This window comes from Lissotriton vulgaris, chromosome 6, assembly GCF_964263255.1.
Source record: "Lissotriton vulgaris chromosome 6, aLisVul1.2, whole genome shotgun sequence".
Classification (NCBI taxonomy): domain Eukaryota; kingdom Metazoa; phylum Chordata; class Amphibia; order Caudata; family Salamandridae; genus Lissotriton; species Lissotriton vulgaris.
This window is the reverse complement of record NC_141694.1, coordinates 1,548,908,157-1,548,927,929: the sequence shown is the minus strand read 5'-3', so window position 1 is coordinate 1,548,927,929 and position 19,773 is coordinate 1,548,908,157. Positions and strand designations below refer to the sequence as shown.

The 19,773-nt window shown below is 50.8% G+C and overlaps 1 protein-coding gene across 1 annotated transcript in view; it reads right to left on the bottom strand.

Moving 5' to 3' along the window:
• LOC147709124 (uncharacterized) overlaps positions 1-19,773 on the bottom strand; it is a 3,078,084-nt gene that overhangs the window by 942,334 nt on the left and 2,115,977 nt on the right. Inside the window, exon 28 of the mRNA XM_086927727.1 lies at positions 13,416-13,487. Within this exon, the coding sequence (XP_086783853.1) occupies positions 13,416-13,487 (72 nt within the window). The remainder of the gene's footprint in view (positions 1-13,415; positions 13,488-19,773) is intronic.

Genomic DNA, 19,773 nt, shown 5'->3' with positions numbered 1-19,773 from the left:
GAGAACCATTTACCGCCCTTGGTTTTTGCCAACATTTCACTTATGCGAGGAAGGGGAAACTTGTCGATCAGGATGTTTTTGTTTAGTTCCCTGAGGTCAACGCACAGCCTAACCTTCCCGTTTGGCTTTTGGGCTACCACCAATGGTGAAAGCCATTCAGCACTCTCGATGGCCTGTATCACTTCGCATTTCTCCAGTCTGTCGAGTTCTGCCTGCACCGACTCCCTACTGCGGAAGGGGATGTTCCTCACTTTGTGGATGACCGGTTTGGCTCCCTCCTTTAGCTTGATGAGATGCGTGTACTTGGTTAGTTCTCCTATCCGCCCTTCAAACACTTTGGGGTATCCTCTGCGCCAGGCCTCTATCTCTTCCCTGTCCTCCACGTCCATCAACATGATCTTTTCTACGCCTCCAGGGTTCAACAGTATTCCCAGTGCTCCTTGATCTTTCCAGCTGAGCACCGACGGTCCTTTCAATGCAACATATAGCTTGCGCTCTGCCTTACGTCCTCTGAACTCAAATAGTAGCGGGCAAAACCCTAACATCTGTATTTTCTGTCCCATGTACGTGACCGGCCGTAGGTCCATGGGACGTAGCTCTTCCTTAATAATCGGTTCAAACTTCTCCTTCCACACCTGCCTTTGTACAATGGTGATGGGGGCTCCCGAGTCTGCAATGATCTCGATGGGCACTCCTCCAATATGCATGTCGAGCCGTGGTTTGTCCGATTCTGCGCACCCTACGTCCAAGATCTGGGCATCGATCTAGAGGACTTCCTCTATTTCCTCCTCCCCCGTTAGGGTTTCTTCGTCTTCCTGGGTCTCCTGCTCTATGTACTTGACTGTGGCTCCTTTCGATCTCCTGCGGCACACTTTTTCATAATGTCCGAATATGTGGCAGTACGCACATTTCGCCCTGAACGCTGGGCATGCCTTGTTGTTGCCCAAGTGGGACGAGCTTCCGCATCTGTAGCAGCATGGCCGACCTCCTCTTCCTGTCTTATTGGCCGTGCTCCCTGGTTGAGTGTTCTGTCTGTGGTTCTCTCTGCCTGGCCTTCTCCTTCTTGTTCTGCGTCACAATTCTACAGACCGTTTGCGTCGCCCCTGTGTCCTTCCGGGCAGCTTGGGCGCATCGCTTAGACATTTCCGCCTTCTTCACCAGGGCCCAAACATCTTTCAGGGGGGCATCTCCATTCACCCACAGTTGTTCTTGCACATGCGTGCTCTACGTGTGCATTATGATCTGGACTCTTATCAGATCGTCATGTAGCGTGCCGAACTTACAGGTTAGCGCCAATTTCTGCAACGACGCTATGTACTCATCGATTGTCTCTCCGCCCTCCTGTTTCCTCTTGAAAAAATTGTGTCTGTCTATGGCTACGCACACTACCGGTCTGTAATGCGCGTCGATGTCTTCAAGTGCGTGGCTGAACACGTCGGTGTCGGCCATGTCTCTTGCTTTCTTGACAATGGTGTCATATACCCTGAGACCTTCCGGGCCTGAGTTATGTAGCAAGATCTTCCTCCTTCTGGGGCCTGCATACTCTGCTCCATTCTCTTCTTCCAACGTGTCCAGGTAATTGGGAAAATATTGTTTCCAGTCTTCCCACGGCATCGTGGGTTCCCCCCTTTTTGGGAGGAACGGTACTAGCTGGGTTAAGGAGGAGGACTGTGTCGCCATTTTGCTGTTCCTTCTGGGTCCTGTGTACGTCGGGACTGGCCTGCTCGGCGGGCTGCCTGGAGCTCGTCTCTCGTCTGCGTCTTCCTCACTGTGCTCGCCGCTGGCTGAGCCGCCTCCCGTCGCACGTCTGTGTGCAGTGGCGTTTGCAGGTCGTCTCCGACCGCTCCGTCAACAGCGTTCGTTCCTTCCTCCTTTTCTCGCAGCGCCGCCAGCTTGGTGCGCAAGTTTTCTCCCTACTGCGGAGTGGGGGTTGTCGTGCCCCGGGTGGTGAATCGCTTGTATGGCGTTCTCGCTCTGCCGCCCTTCTCGCTGTGGTAGTGCTGCTCGGGCTGGAATCGCAGTTCAGCTTACTTGTGAGTACGCCACGTTGATTCTCGTGAGGGCCTGATCGCTTCCTCTTGGCCTCTCCCTCGTCCTCTGCCGCGCTCCGGGTTGTCGTTTTTCTTCCTGCTGTCTTCGCCGCTCAAGCACCATGGGTTCTCTTGTCAGATCCCTTGCCTCGTCGCCATTGTAATAATGTACGTTTCATAAACGACAGGAGACTTAAGTAAGTAAACTTTGGTTTATTCCCCGGAGCGCCAGGACCATGTCTCAAATCTGTGCGGTTGGCGCCAGAATAAAATGGCCGTCTCAACTTCCGTTACACCCCTTCTGGTTTCGGTCATATTGAACACTAGACCGATACCACAGTGAACAGCTCAGATCGGTCAATTTGATGTAATGAGAAATTAACATATTTCCCCTTGTTAATGTCTGCTGCAAGTAGGTATCAGTTTCTGAGGAAATACCCAGACTAGCTATTGTAGTAGACTGGGTTCTGCATAAAACCTATGGGTATATCCGCTGCCTCACCTTGGTGGTACCCCAGTAACTCACCTTGATGCAAAGAGATGCAAAGCAATTACAAGGGGTTTTTACAATGAGAAGGTGGCATCTGTTCAGCGCAAAACATCTTCTGTGCAGAATAGGAAATGTCCTTGTGAGAATTTATGTTGCTTTGTATTGATTAGCGTTGCTTTGCATCAGCCAAGGTTTTAGCAAATCTGAACCTAAAAACTCCTTAAGATGAGTTAAAGGACTATGCCGCAAGATAGGGACTGGAGAGGACTGAACCAGCTTTGCTCCATCTCCTACCTCAGTTCCTGATCCCCACAATGATTGTGTACCATTGAATCTGAATTTCGGGTGCCGTTCGTGTGTGGAGCAGGGCAGGGAGCACTTATAATTCAGACAAATTGTGAGTTGCAGCAGCAGAGAACAGTGACTGGTGAAGTGCACGTCTGCTGCCTCAGAGAATATGGTGGTTGAGCGAAGGAAAGCCATGGGCAGGGTTACAGAGCCTCCTTGCATCATGATAGGTCCAACAGCAACCAACACCGAAAGCTCCTGGGGAATTCTTCTTCCTCTATTCAAGCCAAACACCGTAGAAGCCAAGGAATAAGAAGCTGAGAGGTGTAAGGGGACCCAGTGCTCCGAGACCCTGAAGAGCAGTAAACCTCACTGGCCAAGACTTGCACTAGGAAGAGTGGAGTGAACAGAGTAATTCCTCAAATGTCTGTAATTATGAGAATGACCCAGCACGCTACATGATAAAGCTAGAACATCATACTCCTCAGCCAACAAGCAACTCACCAAACAACTGGAACACAACATCCTGGACCCCTCTCAATTCGGATTCCGAACCAACCACAGCATGAGACAGCCCTGATTGCTGCCACTAATGACATACGGGGCACCCCTGGATGCAGCAAAATGACAGCCCTCATACTTTTGGACCTGTCAGCCACCTTTTGGCACCATCTTCCATCACATATTGATCAACAGACTACACCACATTGGAATCCAAGGAGATGGCTTCAAATGGATCGCCTCATACCTCACCAGAAGAGCTCAGCGAATCAGTCTCCAACCCTTCACCTCTCAACCCAAGAAGATCAGCAGCAGCATCCCCCAAGGATCGTCCTTCAGCCCCACCCTCTTCAACACATACATGACCCAGCTTGGCCAACACCATCAGATCGCATGGACGCAACGAACAAGTTACTTACCTTCGGTAACGATATATCTGTAAGAAACATTAGTTAGTGTTAGATTCCTTACCTTAGAATATCCCCAGGTGTCAGTCTGGATCCGGAAACTTTTGCGTAGCAGTACCCCTGCGCGTCGGTAGGCGTCGTCTGCAGGCGTCCCCTACGGCTCCGCGTCCGTCGTCGGCGTCGTGCGCCGTGATGACGTCGCTGGAGTATATAGACGCCACCTCCGCGCGCTGACGTCAGTTCTTTGTACACAGCTTTTCCGCGCCAGAAAACGCAGAGCCATGAGAGAACCAACACTGGTGCCATTTGAAACTAGGGCCCTGAAAGGGATGTCCTTAACCCTAGGTATCAGTTCGCAGAACGGGGAGGATGGGTGGGTTCGGTAAGGAATCTAACACTAACTAATGTTTCTTACAGATATATCGTTACCGAAGGTAAGTAACTTGTTCATCTGAAAGAAACACGTTAGTGTTAGATTCCTTACCTTAGAATAGATACCCCAGCAATACCAACCCCGGTGGTGGGTCTGCGAACCAATACATTCCTACACCAGAAAGTCTTGGAGGACATAACGGCCAAAGAAGCCATCCCTCCGGACTTGACTGTCCAGGCAGTAGTGCCTCGCAAAGGTGTGCAGCGAGGCCCACGTAGCCGCCTGGCAAATGTCCTGCAAAGGGACTCCCCGGCCCAGGGCAGTAGTAGCCGCCGTGGCCCGAGTGGAATGGGCCCTCAGCCCAACAGGAGGCTCCTTCCGAGCCAAAGAGTACCACGCTTTGATGCACAGAACGACCCACCGAGAGATGGTTCGTTTACACACCGCCCGTCCCTTCTTCGCACCCACGTAGCCAACAAACAGTTGGTCATCCACCCGGAACTGGCGTGTGCGATCCATATAAAATGAAAGCGCACGTTTTGGGTCCAGACGATGGAGCCGCTCTTCATCCTTTGAAGGATGCGGAGGCGGGAAGAAGGAAGGGAGGGTGATGGACTGCCCGATGTGAAAAGCAGAAACTACTTTGGGCAGGAAAGAAGGTCTAGTCCTCAGAACCACCTTGTCAGGATGAATGGACAGGAAAGGAGGTTGGACAGAAAGAGCCTGGAGCTCACTCACTCTCCTGGCAGAGGTGATGGCAACCAGGAAAGCCGTCTTCCAAGTCAGGAGACGAAGAGGGCAAGAATGAAGGGGCTCAAAGGGAGCACACATCAGAAAGGTAAGAACCAGGTTCAAGTCCCACTGAGGCATCACAAACGGAACAGGTGGATACATGTGTGTGATGCCCTTCAAGAATCTCGTTACAATCGGGGACTTGAACAAAGAAGGCTGATCAGGAAGCCTTAGAAAGGCTGAAAGGGCAGAAAGGTAGCCCTTGATAGTGCCCAGAGCAGAGCCCTGCTGGGCAAGAGAAAGAAGAAACAGAAGAACCTCTGAAAGAGGGGCAGAAAGAGGATCCACAGCCTTTGCTGTGCACCATGCCACAAATCTGTTCCACCGACAGGCGTATACCGACTTTGTGGAGGGACGCCTGGCTGCCAGAATTACATCACAGACTTCAGGAGGCAAGTCAAATGGCCTCAACTGCCGCCGCTCAATCTCCAAGCATGGAGGTGGAGACTGGACAGGTTCGGGTGGAGGACCGTCCCCTGCTGCTGCGACAGAAGGTCCTCCTGAAGGGGCAGGCGGATCGGGGGACCGACTGACATGCTGAGTAGCTCGGGATACCAGTACCTTTGAGCCCAGTCCGGAGCCACAAGGATAACTTGGGCCCGGTCGCGCCTGATCTTCTTCAGCACTCTGGGCAGAAGTGGTATAGGCGGAAAGGCGTATAACAGACCGCAACTCCACTCGCGCCGAAAGGCGTCGCCGTGCGAGTGCCGTCTTGGAAACTCCAACGCGCAGAACTGATGACATTGCGCGTTCTCTTCTGTGGCGAATAGATCTAACCAAGGCTCTCCCCATTGCAGAAAGATGCCTTGCGCCACGTCCGTGTTCAGACGCCATTCGTGATCCATCGAGCACCGACGGCTGAGTTCGTCCGCCCTGGCGTTCAGAGAGCCTGCCAGGTGTTGAACCGTCAAGGTCACGCCCTGACGTTCCAGCCACTGCCAGAGGCGCAGAGCCTCCTGGCAAAGGGTCCATGACCCCACTCCGCCCTGTTTGTTGCAGTACCACATGGCGGTGGTGTTGTCGGTGAACACCTGCACTACACTCCCGTTGACAAAGGGGAGGAATGCCTTCAGTGCTAGACGAATCGCCCGCAGCTCCAACAGGTTGATATGGAGCCGGGACTCCGCCGGAGACCAGATGCCTCTGATCTCTGCCTCTCCCAAGTGGCCACCCCAGCCCTGGAGGGACGCGTCCGTCACGACAACGTGCTCCGGTTGGGGAAGGGAGAGGGATCTGCCTCTGACCCAATCGCGGTCCGTAAGCCACCACTGCAGTTGTCTCGCAGTGCCCTCCGAGATCAAGACGTGGTCGGACAAGTTGCCCTGATGCTGGGCCCACTGAAACTTCAGGTCCCACTGCAGAGCCCGCATCCGCCACCGGGCGTGATGCACCAGAAGGATGCAGGAAGCCATCAGTCCCAGCAGCCGCAGCGTCAACCTGACCGAAACCCGGGATAGCGGCTGAAAGATGGGAATCAAAGCCTGTATATCCCGGACCCGCCGTTCCGGAGGATAAACCCGAAACTGCGCCGAGTCCAGAACCGCTCCGATGAAAAGGAGCTTTTGAGAGGGACACAGGTGTGATTTCGGCACATTGATGGAGAACCCCGGGTCGTGCAAGAGGTCTGCCGTCATCTGAAGGTGGTGGACGACTGTCTGGGGCGAGCCCGCCTTCAACAACCAGTCGTCTAGGTAGGGGAAGACTGAAACCCCCAACCTGCGCAGATGGGCTGCGACCACCGCCATCACTTTTGTGAACACCCGTGGGGCGCTGGTAAGGCCGAAGGGAAGCACGATAAACTGAAAGTGCTCCTGGCCTACCGTGAACCGCAGGTAACGCCGGTGGGCCGGCAGGACGGGGATGTGAAAATAGGCATCCTGCAAGTCCAATGCTACCATCCAGTCTTGTGGGTCTAGAGCAGCCAAGACCTGAGCTAACGTCAACATCTTGAACTTCTCCTTCCGGAGGAAGCCGTTGACGTTCCTTAGATCCAAGATAGGACGTAGGCCCCCCTTGTCCTTCTTGGGTACCAGAAAGTAGTGGGAAAAGCAACCACGCCCTACTTCTGGCCCAGGAACGCGCTCGATGGCCCCCTTGGCCAAGAGGGCCGTAACTTCCTCCTGCAGAAGTGTCAAGTGGTCCCCCGACACACGGTGGTTCTGCGGTGGCATGGCTGGAGGAGTGGTCTTGAAGGGGAGGGAGTAGCCCCTTCGGACGAGTTGCAGCACCCACCTGTCCGACGTGATTGTGCGCCAGTGAGCGTGGTGATGGCGAACCCTGCCACCCACTGGCGTCACATGGGGCCGAAAGCACGGACTAGGAGGATTTGGAGGCAGATGCTGCGGGGGGAGGTGTGGTCTGACCCCGCCGTTGACCCCGACCGCCGCCACGGCGGTTTCCACGGCCGCCACCGCGTTGAAAGGATTGTTGCGGTGCGTGGCTGGCAGCACGTGTGGGGACGCCCCTTCCTTGGCCACGAAAGGAGCGAAACGAACCCGTTTGCTGGCGCTGGGTCGAGAGACCCAAGGACTTGGCCGTGACCCTGGAGTCCTTGAAGCGTTCCAGCGCGTGGTCCGCCTTGTCACCAAAGAGGCGACAGCCATCGAACGGCATGTCCATCAGGGCATTTTGGACATCGGCCGAAAAGTTGGCGGATCTCAGCCAGGCGTGGCGACGAATCGCCACCGTCGTTGACATAGCTCTGCCCAGCGAGTCGGTCGTATCAAGACCACACCGTATTGAATATTTAGCTGCGTCTCGGCCCTCAGCCGCAGCCTTGCCGAGCTTCGCCCGCACCTCCATGGGGCATTCTGGCAGCACTTCCGCAACCGTGTCCCACACAGAGTGGGTGTAGCGGCCCAAGAGACATGCGGTGTTGCAAGACCGCAGTCCCAGACTCAGGGACGAGAAGACCTTCTTGCCATATTAGTCATACCTCTTGGATTCCCGATCGGGCGGGGCCGACGGGAATGCGGACTGGGAGGTAGAGGCCTGGATCACCAGACTCTCGGGAGTGGGATGGGCGGACAGTAATTTGGGGTTGTCCGGACATGGACGGTGGCGCCTGGCCACGTTCCGATCAACAGGCGAACCTGAAGCGGGCCTGGACCACGTGCCCAACAGAACGTCTGATAAGGCTTCGTTAAACGGCAGCAGAGGCTCCTGTGGGCATGACTGCGGTTCGAAGACCTCAGTGAGGATGTTAGGCCTCACGGCCGCGACGGGGAGCTCAAGGTGTAAGGCCTTGGCAGCCCTCATCAGCACCACTGAGTATGCAGCTCCCTCCACCGACTCCACAGAAGGAGGAGAGACAAAACCAGGGTTAGGAGAATCGTCCAGACCACTGGCATCCCCCAAATCACCTGTCCAGTCCGGGTCATACTGGCACTCGCGTGACAGAGGGTCCTCAGACCCCTCCCAACCTTCCCCGTACTCTTCATCTTCTCCATACTCGGAGTCAACGATGTAGACCGGCTCCTCGGGGTTCACAGGCCCCATCGGCGTCGAACCCGGCGTCGATCGACGCCGGTCCGACTCCGCGTCCGGATTCAGGGAGGGCATGGGGACGGCGCCGCCCGGAGCCGGCGCCGGGCCCCCTGCGCCGGCCGAAGCCGGCACAGGAGAACCGGCGCCGCGCGGGGGCGGCGTCGGGGGCAACCCCGATGGAATCGGCGCCGAACCAGCCGGCAGGCCAGCCGGCGCCGACCCCGAAGGCCCTTGCGGCGCCGGGGTCGGAGCCGTCGGCGGCACCGGGCCCGGAGCACCCGATGGCATCGAGCCAGGGACACCCGATCCGCCAGGGCCTCCAGACGGTAGCACTGGGCCCGAAGGCGCCGTAGGCCCCGTCGGAGAACTGAGAGCCCTCATGGCCATGAGGAACGCCTCAATCTCCTCAGGCGTCGCACCGTGCCCAGGGACCGGAGGGTATGGGGCAGGCCGCGCCGGCGACTCACGCGGAGCCGCGGAGTTGGGGTCACCCGAATCCCCCGGCCGCGTCGCGACGCGAGCGTCGGGGGGAGTCAGGGGTACGATGACGACGCCCCGACTTCTTGTGTTTCTTACCTGATGAGCCCGACGAATGGTGACGACTTCCGGAGCGCTCGGCGCGGCTCCGCGACCGCTCCCTCGAACGCTCCCTGGACCTCCGGCCGGACCGAGACCTCTCCTGACGCGGGGCCGACACCCGGAGCTCAAGCAGCTTGCGGGACCGCTCCCGTCTAGCCTTGTTAGTGAGGGCCCGGCAGTCGACGCAGGCGTCCACGTCGTGGTCGGGGCCTAGGCACCGGAGACAGAGTCGGTGATGGTCCGTGACCGACATCGTGCGGTCACACCCGTCACAATTCTTGAAACCGGGCATCCTACCAGGCACAAAAAGAGTGATAGAGTTGAACAAAGTTGGTCAAAAGACCGGAGTACTGCTCTTCGGATCTGCGCTTGCTGGCGCGGAAAAAAGAAGAACTGACGTCAGCGCGCGGAGGCGGCGTCTATATACTCCAGCGACGTCATCACGGCGCACGACGCCGACGACGGACGCTGAGCCGCAGGGGACGCCTGCAGACGACGCCTACCGACGCGCAGGGGTACTGCTACGCAAAAGTTTCCGGATCCAGACTGACGCCTGGGGATATTCTAAGGTAAGGAATCTAACACTAACGTGTTTCTTTCAGATATCATCTCTTACGCCATCGAAACCCAGCTCATCTTCTTCCTGTCAGAAGGCCCTTACACCACCAGAGCCAAATTCCACAGATGTATGATGAACATCACTGACTGGAAGACGGAGGTCTGTCTCAAGCTCAACACAAACAAGACAGAAGTCCTCTTCTTTAGGAGCAACACCTCTTCATGGAACGATGCATTGTGGCCTACTGAATTCGCCCATCCCTCACCCTGGCAGACCATGCCCGCAACCTCGGCATCATCTCGGACAGTAAGCTCTCTATGAAAAAACAGGTCAACGCAGTCTCATCCCCCTGTTTCCACACACTACGCATGCTTCGCAAGATCTTCACGCGGCTCCCAGTCAACACCAGAAGGAGCATCATGCAGGCCCTTGTCACCAACAGGCTGGACTAGGGAATATACTTTATAGGAATCACAGCACACTACAGACAATACAGAACTCAGCAGCTAGACTCATCCTCGACCTCCACTGGCGAACTCACATCACACCCCACCTCAAGAAGCTACACTAGCTGCTGGTCCAAAAGAGATGCCAGATCAAGGTGTTGAACCACGCATACAAAGCCCTGCACAACTAAGAACTAGCATACATCAACAAATGCATGAACTTCCACCAACTGACCAGACACCCAGGATCGACCTCCCTCTTCCTTGCAGACACCATCGGAATCCCCAAAGCAACAGTGGAGGACGCTTCTTTTCACACCTGGCAGCCAAAGTTTAGAATGATCTTCCCCTACACCTCAGGACCTCCTCTTCGCTCCAGCAATACAGGAAATTACTCAATTCTTGGCTGTTCGATTGAACAAATCACTATGAAGCAACTAGCATCTCCATTGACTCAAGACCCTCGTGGGTGATTTGCAGCACTTTACAAACCCTTGATTGATTGATAGCTTAAATTAAGGCTTGCATAATTCTTAGCCCATCTACCTTCCAGTGCAGTAACATGACCACAATAGAAGCAAAGTGGTGCTGTATTACAGACATATAAAAGCCTAAACAGTTGCCTGAGGTTCCTCCTAAATTAATGGACAGCTTTTGGCATCAAAATCATAGCTTGAAAGAATTAAAGATATATTGACCCTTTATACTGCAAATTCACATAGCTATTAGGCAGAATGCAGGCCCCGGATTTTAGAGACTAGTTGCAAAACCGTAAACCACAGTATTAAATGACATTGAAAACCACAGCATAGAAAAATATGGCCTACAACATAGATTCAAAGGAGATCAAAAAGCGCCTTTTACTCATGTCCGAACCGCAACAGAGGGCAGTGCAGTGAAATATTACAGAATACCTGCGTCACTATACAGAGCCAAGCCCGAAAGTTGAGTCTGAAGCTAACATCGCAACAAAAACAACAGGCTCCCTAACAAAAGAGGACTTGAAAATGCATGTCTTGTGTCTCGTAAATTCAAAACAGATATAGACAAGTTAATTAAAGAAAACATGTCTGCATTAGGAACTGAACTGTACGAGGAAATAACAAACATCAAAGCAGACATTAATGTTGCCTCTGCCTGACATCGTCGTGGTCTCGGGCCAACCGAACTCTGGTCGGCGGTCCAGACACCGCAATTCGATGCGAGCGCACACGGTGCGGCAACAAGCTCCCATTTCTCTATGGGAGCTTGTGTTGCTGTTGGAAACCAGCCACAGCACAAGCTCCCATAGAGAAACTGGAGTTTCAGTTAATCCCTGCACCGCATGGCAGGCACCCCACAGTGCTTGCCACACAGTACATGAATTAACAGGATGCCCCCTAACCGGAGGCCACGGAGTCATGGGGCCCAGCTAGAGGCCCCTGAAGTCACTTTCCGACAGGCTTTTCGTGTCGGAAAACCCAACAGTTCATCTACTTCCAAAGCTCCTTGGGGAAACTGTTGTACCTGTAATAACTGCTGTTATTTAATGTTATTTTTTTACAAAGTTTAGTTTAAATGGATCCTGGCCTAGTGATTATCTGGACACACTGAAAACTGGTTTATTATCTTGTGCTTAGTAATGTGGACTCTTGAACATTCACAATCATCTCATTTAATGTTAGGGACCTTAACTTTCCTAATAAAAGAACCAATGTGTGGAGGAACTTCATACAGGTGAACCGAGGTATAATTTGTTTTGAGGAAACAAACCTTCATAAAGAAGATGTATTCTATATGAAGCACAGCAGTAACTACAGCCATATTGCAGCACCCACAACAATATTATGGTCCATTGACTGGGTGAAGGGTGGGGTACGAATAGCCAACAGAGATACTCCTGGCCCCTAGGGAGTATGGAGGCCTGGAGTATCCAAACACACTAACATTCTATTATGCAATCCACATGTGCATTATTTTAGCTTGGTTTCACCACTAAATGGAGAAACATTGGCTCTATTAGGAGAGAATATTGGACAATAGACTGTTATGGGACACCCCCTGTCTACCCGAAGAATTCAGACCCCTGATTCTTTACATATCAGACATAATAAGAACAGCGCTTGACATTTGGGACAAAATAGCACAAAAGGCAAACCTAACCGCCTTTCACTAACCATATGTACCTCTACATTTAAACCCACTCAACACCCTGGAACTGGATGGGAAATCAAACAGGAGATGGAAAGCCGGAGAATGCCTTCCTCTCGAAGATCTATTCATGAAAGGTAATATAAACGATTTCTAGAATGCAAGCTTAAATGTGAAATAGTAGAACAAGACAGACTCTCATATGCTCATTTAAGACATTGGGCACTCCAGTCCACAACAAGTTAGCATCCACCAGGCAGCTCCCGACATCTGAAAATTTATAATCTGTTTGGTGTCAACACTATACACTTTTCTGAATTTCTAAAGAGGCTTGCCCAAAAGATAAAAATATCAAACAGAATGGTGAATGGAGTTGGGAAGAGAGATTCCAGACAAGCATTGGAGGAAGAGCTGGTGCACACTGTCCAAAAGCGTTGGAAATTGACATCAAAGGGAAAAAGCATATAAAATGTGGATGAGATGGTGTCTCACTCTGTATAGATAGCATTGTATGTATCCAGAATGTTTTGATCAATGTTGGAGATGTGAAACCGAGGTGGGAATAATGCTACACATTTGATGTGCAGCTTGATAATCCAATTGTTCTGGAAGGCAGTGTGAAGTTGCACAGACTGAAAAGTAGGCAGCCCTTTCAGAGGCCAACTAGAATTCATCTTATTACACTTGAGCCAACCTAGTACCGCTGGAAGTACCAGACTTTGAGATACTGTGTTTTTTCACCTTACGTTTGGCTGAAGCTATATGTGAGAAGGGCACAATTACCGCTCTTGATTCCCTCGTTTTTTTAAAGTAGAATGATCTAAGAATAAGAATATAGGGATCCCTGTAAATCACGATTAAGAGAATCTTCTTTGTCTTTCTTTGAAGCAAAAATTTCCCAGTTTTACTGTTCTTCACCCAAATGCCTTAGAGAGTGTGGCAGTGTTATAACTTTGCAATAAGCAATGTGACTCAGGGCGAGGCACATTTTCTGCTCGTGCTGTGTGTTCTACGCCAGTTAGAATCCCAATGTGGATTTACAACGAAGAGTTCCTTTCAGCTATACTGTCTCTAACGTTACAATTGGGGATCTGATCTACACTGAAAGTAACAGCCACAGAATCATCATGTTTGTTTGCATACATTTTTTATGTCATTTTGAACTTGGGTAAAATCTAGACTGTCTGATTTAAAACTGCCTCAACGTCTGATTTCTTCATTTGTAGCAACATGTATATGGACATATAAATCAGTTATTGTAGCCAAGAGATGAAAAGAAACAAAACGACCATAGAGGATCTGATTATGAATCATTAGTCTTTTTCGATACTCACTTGCCATTTTCCTCATAGAGCTGAGAGCTTTTTTATTCTTCTTTGCTTCCATGTATGCCATTTTTGACAAAGCTAAAGGAGACAAATTAAATTAAGCATGTATATATTGGGCTAGAAAACACCTTTTTTTGCAAGAATTTGGATTAAAAGTGTTCTGCTTTTTACGGTTCCCCGAATTATAAATAAGAAAGGTGTTTTATAAGCAAACGCTTAACATAAACTGTGGGTTACATTTTTTTCTTGAGTTCTTTCAAAGTGAAAAGGAACGCGTGAGGCACATTCATGAACATGCGGTCAATGTTCTAGAAATATACTTGAAGAAAATGTACTTACCATGAGTAAAAATATTTCTGGTGGTTACAGCACAGAACATAAATACATACACTGGGTTATTATTAAGCACAATAATAACTTCTTAGGGGTGAAGGGAGGGTGCTGAGGAATATGCAGAAAGATTAATGGCCTCATTTACAATATTTTGAAGCGCTGCAGTGCAGCAAGGCTTCCTGTTGCGCTCCCGTGCGTCAAAAGAAACGAAAAGGGCAGAAATGCACTGTACCTACAAGATACCGCACATTCCCCTCCTTTTACCCTGCGCTTGTGCACAATGGGCTGCCATGCGCCAACACAATCGCCCTTGCGCTATGGTGCAAGGGTGTCTGCGTTGTAGGTGTGATTGTTTTTGTGAAGAGAAACAATCACAAGAGGTGGTTTCCACTTTCTATGAGTGCTTCAGAATGAAGCACACATGGAAAAAGGAAATATAAGAAGAAATAGAGATATTTCTCCTTGGTGCGCCTCCTTTACGCCTCCTCTGGGGAGGCGTTGGAATTTGATGCATTCCCAGGTTTACAAAACTTTGCAAATCTGGGAATATGTCCGGTTCCATGAATGTGGTGTGGGAACACACACAGCACCCATGGAATGAATGCCCCTTTCACAAAGAGTAGTGCATGAAAGGGGGGCATATTTACAAGGTCATGAAAAGCCACGAAGGGTGGCTTTATGTGGCCCTGTAGAACAAGTTACTTACCTTCATTAATAATGCATCTGTAAGAGACAAATATTAGCTATAGATTCCTTACTTTAGGATTACCACCAGGCATCAGACTGGGTCTGGAGAATTTTTCTTTAGCAGTACCACTGCACGTCGGTAGGGGCGTCGGTAGGTGGCGTAGATGAACTTTGTGTCTGTCGTGCCTACTTAGTTGCAGCCCCTGTGCGCTGATGTCAGTTCTGACACGACTTTTCACGCCAGACGCGCAGAGCCATGAAAGACGCTGACCACTGGTGCGCCATGCTAGGGCCCTGCAAGAGAGTCCCTATCCCTAGAAGTCAGTTTGCAGAGCGGGAAGGATGGGTGGGTGGTAAGGAATCTATAACTAATATATGTCTCTTACAGATACATCATTACCGAAGGTAAGTAACTTGTTCTTCTGAAAGAGACTATTAGTAATAGATTATTTACCTTAGGATAGATACCCTAGCAATACCAAACCCCGCCGGAGGGACAGTAATGTCTGGTGAACATGTGCATGGATGCCCACCTACCAGATGTCAATGAGTGGGACTCCACGTGACAAAGCAGTAGTTGCTGCTGTAGCTTTAGTGGATGAGCTCACAGCCCCACTGGAGGTTCCTTTTTATCTTAAGCATAACAAATATTTATGCAAAGGATGACCCATCTAGAGATGGTAAACTTTTGTACAACCTGACCCTTCTTGGCACCCATATAACTAACAAAGAGTTGATCGTCCATCAGGAAATCTTTCTTGCGGTCAAGGTAGAAAGACAGCGCACGTTTGGGGTCCAGCCGGTAGAGTATGTCATCCTTGGAAGGGTGTGGAGGCAAGAAAAAGGTGGGCAGAGTGATAGTTTGTCCAATGTGAAATGAGTGACAACTTTAGGGAGGAACAAGGGTCTCGTTCGAAGCACCACTTTGTCCAGATGCACAGAGAGGAAAGGAGGCTTAGAAAAAAGAGCTTGAAGCTCACTCACTCTGTGAGCAGAGGTGATGGCAACAAGAAAAGCAGTTTTCAAGGTAAGAAGCCTAAGAGGACAGCTGTGAAGAGGCTCAAAGGGAGCGCACATAAGATAAGTCAAAGCAATTTTATGATGATACTTCTATGTGTAACGACCTGTACAGGTATGGCTACAATAAAAATTATTTACAAAAAAAATAAATAAATAAGATAAGTCAAAGCAAGGTTCAAGTCCTAGTGAGGCAGTATGGAAAGAGATGGAGGAAAGAGATGAATAATGCCTTTAAAGAACCTACTTACAATTGGGGACTTGAACAATCAGGGCTGATCTGGTAGGCGAAGAAAGGTAGAGATGGCTGCCAGGTAGTCTTTGAGAGTGTCAAGAGGCCTAAAAAAGAAGGAACAAAAGGACCTCAGAAAGAGGGGCAGAAAGAGGATCTGCAGCCTTTGCTGTGCACCATGCCACAAACGTGTTCCATAGACAGGCATATACCGTCTTAGTGGAGGGATGCCTGGCTGCCAAGATGACATTACAGGCTTCGGGAGGAAGGTCAAAAGCTGTCAACTGTCGCTGCTCGATCTCCATGCAAGGAGGCGGAGGCTCGACAGGTTCGGGTGGAAGACCGCTCGTGCTGCTGCAACAGAAGATCCTCCCGAACGGTCAGTCTGATCGGAGGATCAATGGCCATGCTCAGGAGCTCGGGGTACCAGACTCTTCATGCCCAGTCCAGTGCCACAAGAATGACTTGTACAGGCGGAAAGGCATACAGGAGGCCGCAACTCGACTTGCGACGAAAAGTGTTGTGGAGTGAGTGCCGCTTTGTAAATTCCAACGTGCATAACTGCTGACATTGCGTGTTCTCTTCGGTGGCAAACAGATATAAGAATCTCTCCACTACTGAAAGAGACCTTGCACCACCTCCAACTGAAGATGCCATTTGTGATCCACCAGGCACCGATGGCTGAGTTCGTCCAACCTGGCGTTCAGGGAACCGGTCAGGTGTTGAGCCACCAGGGTCATTCCCTGATGTTCCAGCCATGTCTAAAGGTAAAGTGCCTCTTGAGAAAGGGTCCACGACCCCACCAAGCCCTGTTTGTTGCAGTACCACATGGTGATGAACACCTGCACTGCCTTCCCCTTCAGGGAGGGAAGGAATGCCTTTAGTGCCAAGCAGATCGCCCGGAGCTTCAACAGGTTGATATGGAGTTCGGACTCCGTTGTAGACCAGACTCCTCTGATCTCCGTCTCTCCCAGGTGGCCACTCCTTCCCAGGAGTTATGCATCGGGCAACACCATGAGGTCTGGTTGGGGAAGGGAGAGGAATCTGCCTCTGACCCAATCCCAGTTCATTAGCCACCACTGCAGTTGTTGCGAAGTTCCCTCCGAGATCTGGATGGAGTCGGAAAGATTCCCCTGATGCTGCGCTCACTGGAACTTTGGGTCCCACTGCAGAGTCCACATATGCCATCTGGTATGATCCACCAGCAGGAAGCCATTAGGCCTAGCAACCTCAGGGTCATCCTCACCGAAATCCAGGAGAGAGGCGTAAACATCAATATCATAGCCCAAAAATCCTGGACTAGCTGTTCAGGAGGATAGGCTCTAAACCGCACTGTGTCCAGAACAGTGCAGATGAAAAGCAAGTCAAGTCAAGTCAAGTCGAGATTTATATAGCGCGCTACATACCCATAGGGTCTCAAGGCGCTTGAAGAAGGGGGGGGGGGGAGGGGGGAGTTACTTGTCGAATATCCAAGTTTTAAGTTGCTTTCTGAATGCTAGGTGGTTCTGAGTAAGGCGGAGGTGAGTGGGAAGGGAGTTCCAGGTTTTAGCTGCCAGGTAGGAGAAGGATCGACCTGCCATGGTGGCTTTGTTGATGCGAGGTACAGTGGCAAGGGCTTGGTTGGAGGATCGTAGCTGACGGGAGGGGGTGTAGAAAGACAGTCGTGTGTTGAGGCATTCGGGTCCAAGTTCGTAAAGTGCTTTGTGTGCGTGGGTTAAGAGGCAGAAAGTAATCCTCTTGTTTACGGGGAGCCAGTGGAAGTTTTTCAGGTGACCAGAGATGTGTTCTTTATGCGGGATGTCTAGTATGAGCCTGGCTGAAGCGTTCTGGATGCGTTGGAGTTTTTTCTGGAGTTTTGCGGAGGTGCCGGCGTATAGGGTGTTTCCATAGTCCAGGCGGCTCGTGACCAGTGCGTGGGTGACCGTTTTTCTAGTTTCGGTGGGTATCCAGTGAAATGTTTTTTTGAGCATGCGAAGAATGTTGAAGCAAGATGATGAGACGGCCGTGACTTGTCTGGTCATCGAGAGTGAGGAGTCCAGGATGACGCCCAGGTTCCGTGCGTGGTCCGTCGGGATGGGTGCTTTTCCAAGGGCCTCTGGCCACCAAGAGTCATCCCAGGCGGAGGGGGAGATAAGTGCAACCTATCCCTAAATGTGTTCCTGACTAAACCTTAAGCTTATTCGAAATTCTCTTCTAAAAGTACCTCTTGGATCCTGGTCTCAAGCTTCCAGGTTTGGATTGTGTTACTGTTCTGGGATGTGCTTTCTATCACTGTAAAACCTCTGTAAAATCAAACGAATATCATTATCAGAATTACCAACGTCTAACATTCACCTTAATATAACTAAAGCCTAAATTCTTAATAGCAAACCCACTTTTCACACATTTCCAGACTTTTTATAAAACAAATACTGTACTTTTACATCAAAATACAGCAAGTGATTTATGCAAGTCCTTGATTTACTGTTTGCCTTGCTGTCAATGGTTTCCTCTGTTTGATTCTTAAAAAAGTTCCATATAAAACAATGTTTATTTCACAAAGTTCCACAAAGTATTCTTGTAACAAAGGGTTTGAACCACAAAGTTCGTGGGAGATATCTTGTTCCAAATTGTCTTTACATGAATCCAGAAATCGCCGATAAAGTTCTTTCAGGTAATAAAAGGTTTTGCACTTACTTGTTGTTGAAAAGGGATACTGATCAGTCTAACCTTGAGCTCTTTCTCTTTTGCAGGTCGATTGCAGTGAACAGAAGAGGGGCTGAGACAAGAAGTAGCCGGAAACCAGAAGAAGGAAGAGCCAGAAGCCGCGCCCGTTGAAGTCAATGAAGGTCTGGAGAGAGCAGGAGTGCCAGCGCCAAAGGATCTGTTCTCAGGTAAGTGGGAGGTAGTCGAGCACAAGCACTGGGTGAGGCTCAGGGGCTGCCTTTTATAGACAGGGCTGGGTGTGGTTCGAAGAGCTGGGTGTGGTTCGAAGAACTGGGTGTGGTTCTCACAAGCAGGTGTACATAGCTTCAGTTATTATGCTAATGAGTTGAAGTAACACATGGCCTAGGGAGGAGTGTTCTAAATAAGCCTTGGTAAAAGCAAGGTCCAATGTTTTCTAAATAAGCCTTGGTAAAAGCAAGGTCCAATGTGCAAACAAGACAGCAAAGTCCAAACTTGTGAATACATTGAGCAACATACACTGAAGTCTTAGGGAGGGGCTGAGATAACAAGAAAGGCTTTCAGTAGTATGTTTAAAGAGAGCTATTACAGAGACCACTAGTGCAATGAGAGGGGACATGCTCTTTGCTGTGCACAAACCCTAACAAGGGGGGGAAACGGTGGACTGTCTCACACGCTGGTTCCCAGACCCGAATCGCTGGGTCCCACTTCTGCAACCGCGCAGAGGCTTGGCAACTTGCATGAGTCTGTGGCTAGACTGGGTAAGACTGGTGGGGTGCCTCTTCTGTAGCCACAAAAGGGGTGAAAGGCAGACTGTGGTGTACAGGAGGACACAGTTAGGCCCAAGGATCTGGCAGTAGCCCGAAAAGCCTTGAAGCGCACCAGCGCCGAGTCTGCCGTATCACAAAAAAGGCGACGGACATTGAAGGGCATGTCTAGCAAGGTTGCTGGAATATCCCCTGAAAAACCAGACATCCTCAACTACGCGTTGCATCGAAGGGCTACCTACGTGGCAATCGTTCTGCCTAGTGAGTCAGTGTTATCCAGTCCACATCTGATCGTGAATTTGGCTGCGTCTCTTCCATCCGCCACTGCCTGGGAGAGAACGGCCTGGACCTCCTCTGGGCATGAGGCAGCACCTGCATAACCGTGTCCCAGACTGTATGGGTGTAACGGCCCAAGATGCACGTGGTATTCACGAACTGCAGTGCCAAGCTGGAGGAAGAGAACATGTGCTTCCCAAGATGATCCAGCTTCCTGTATTCCCTGTCCAGGGATGCAGAAGGGAATCCACCCTTGAAAGAAAAAGTTTGGACCACCAAGCTCTCAGGGGAATGGTGTTTGGTGAGGAAAATAGGATCGGGCGGTTGCGACAGGCAATCACCCGTTCCACAGGAGCCCCTGTGCAGGGCTTGGACCAAGTGCCCAGAA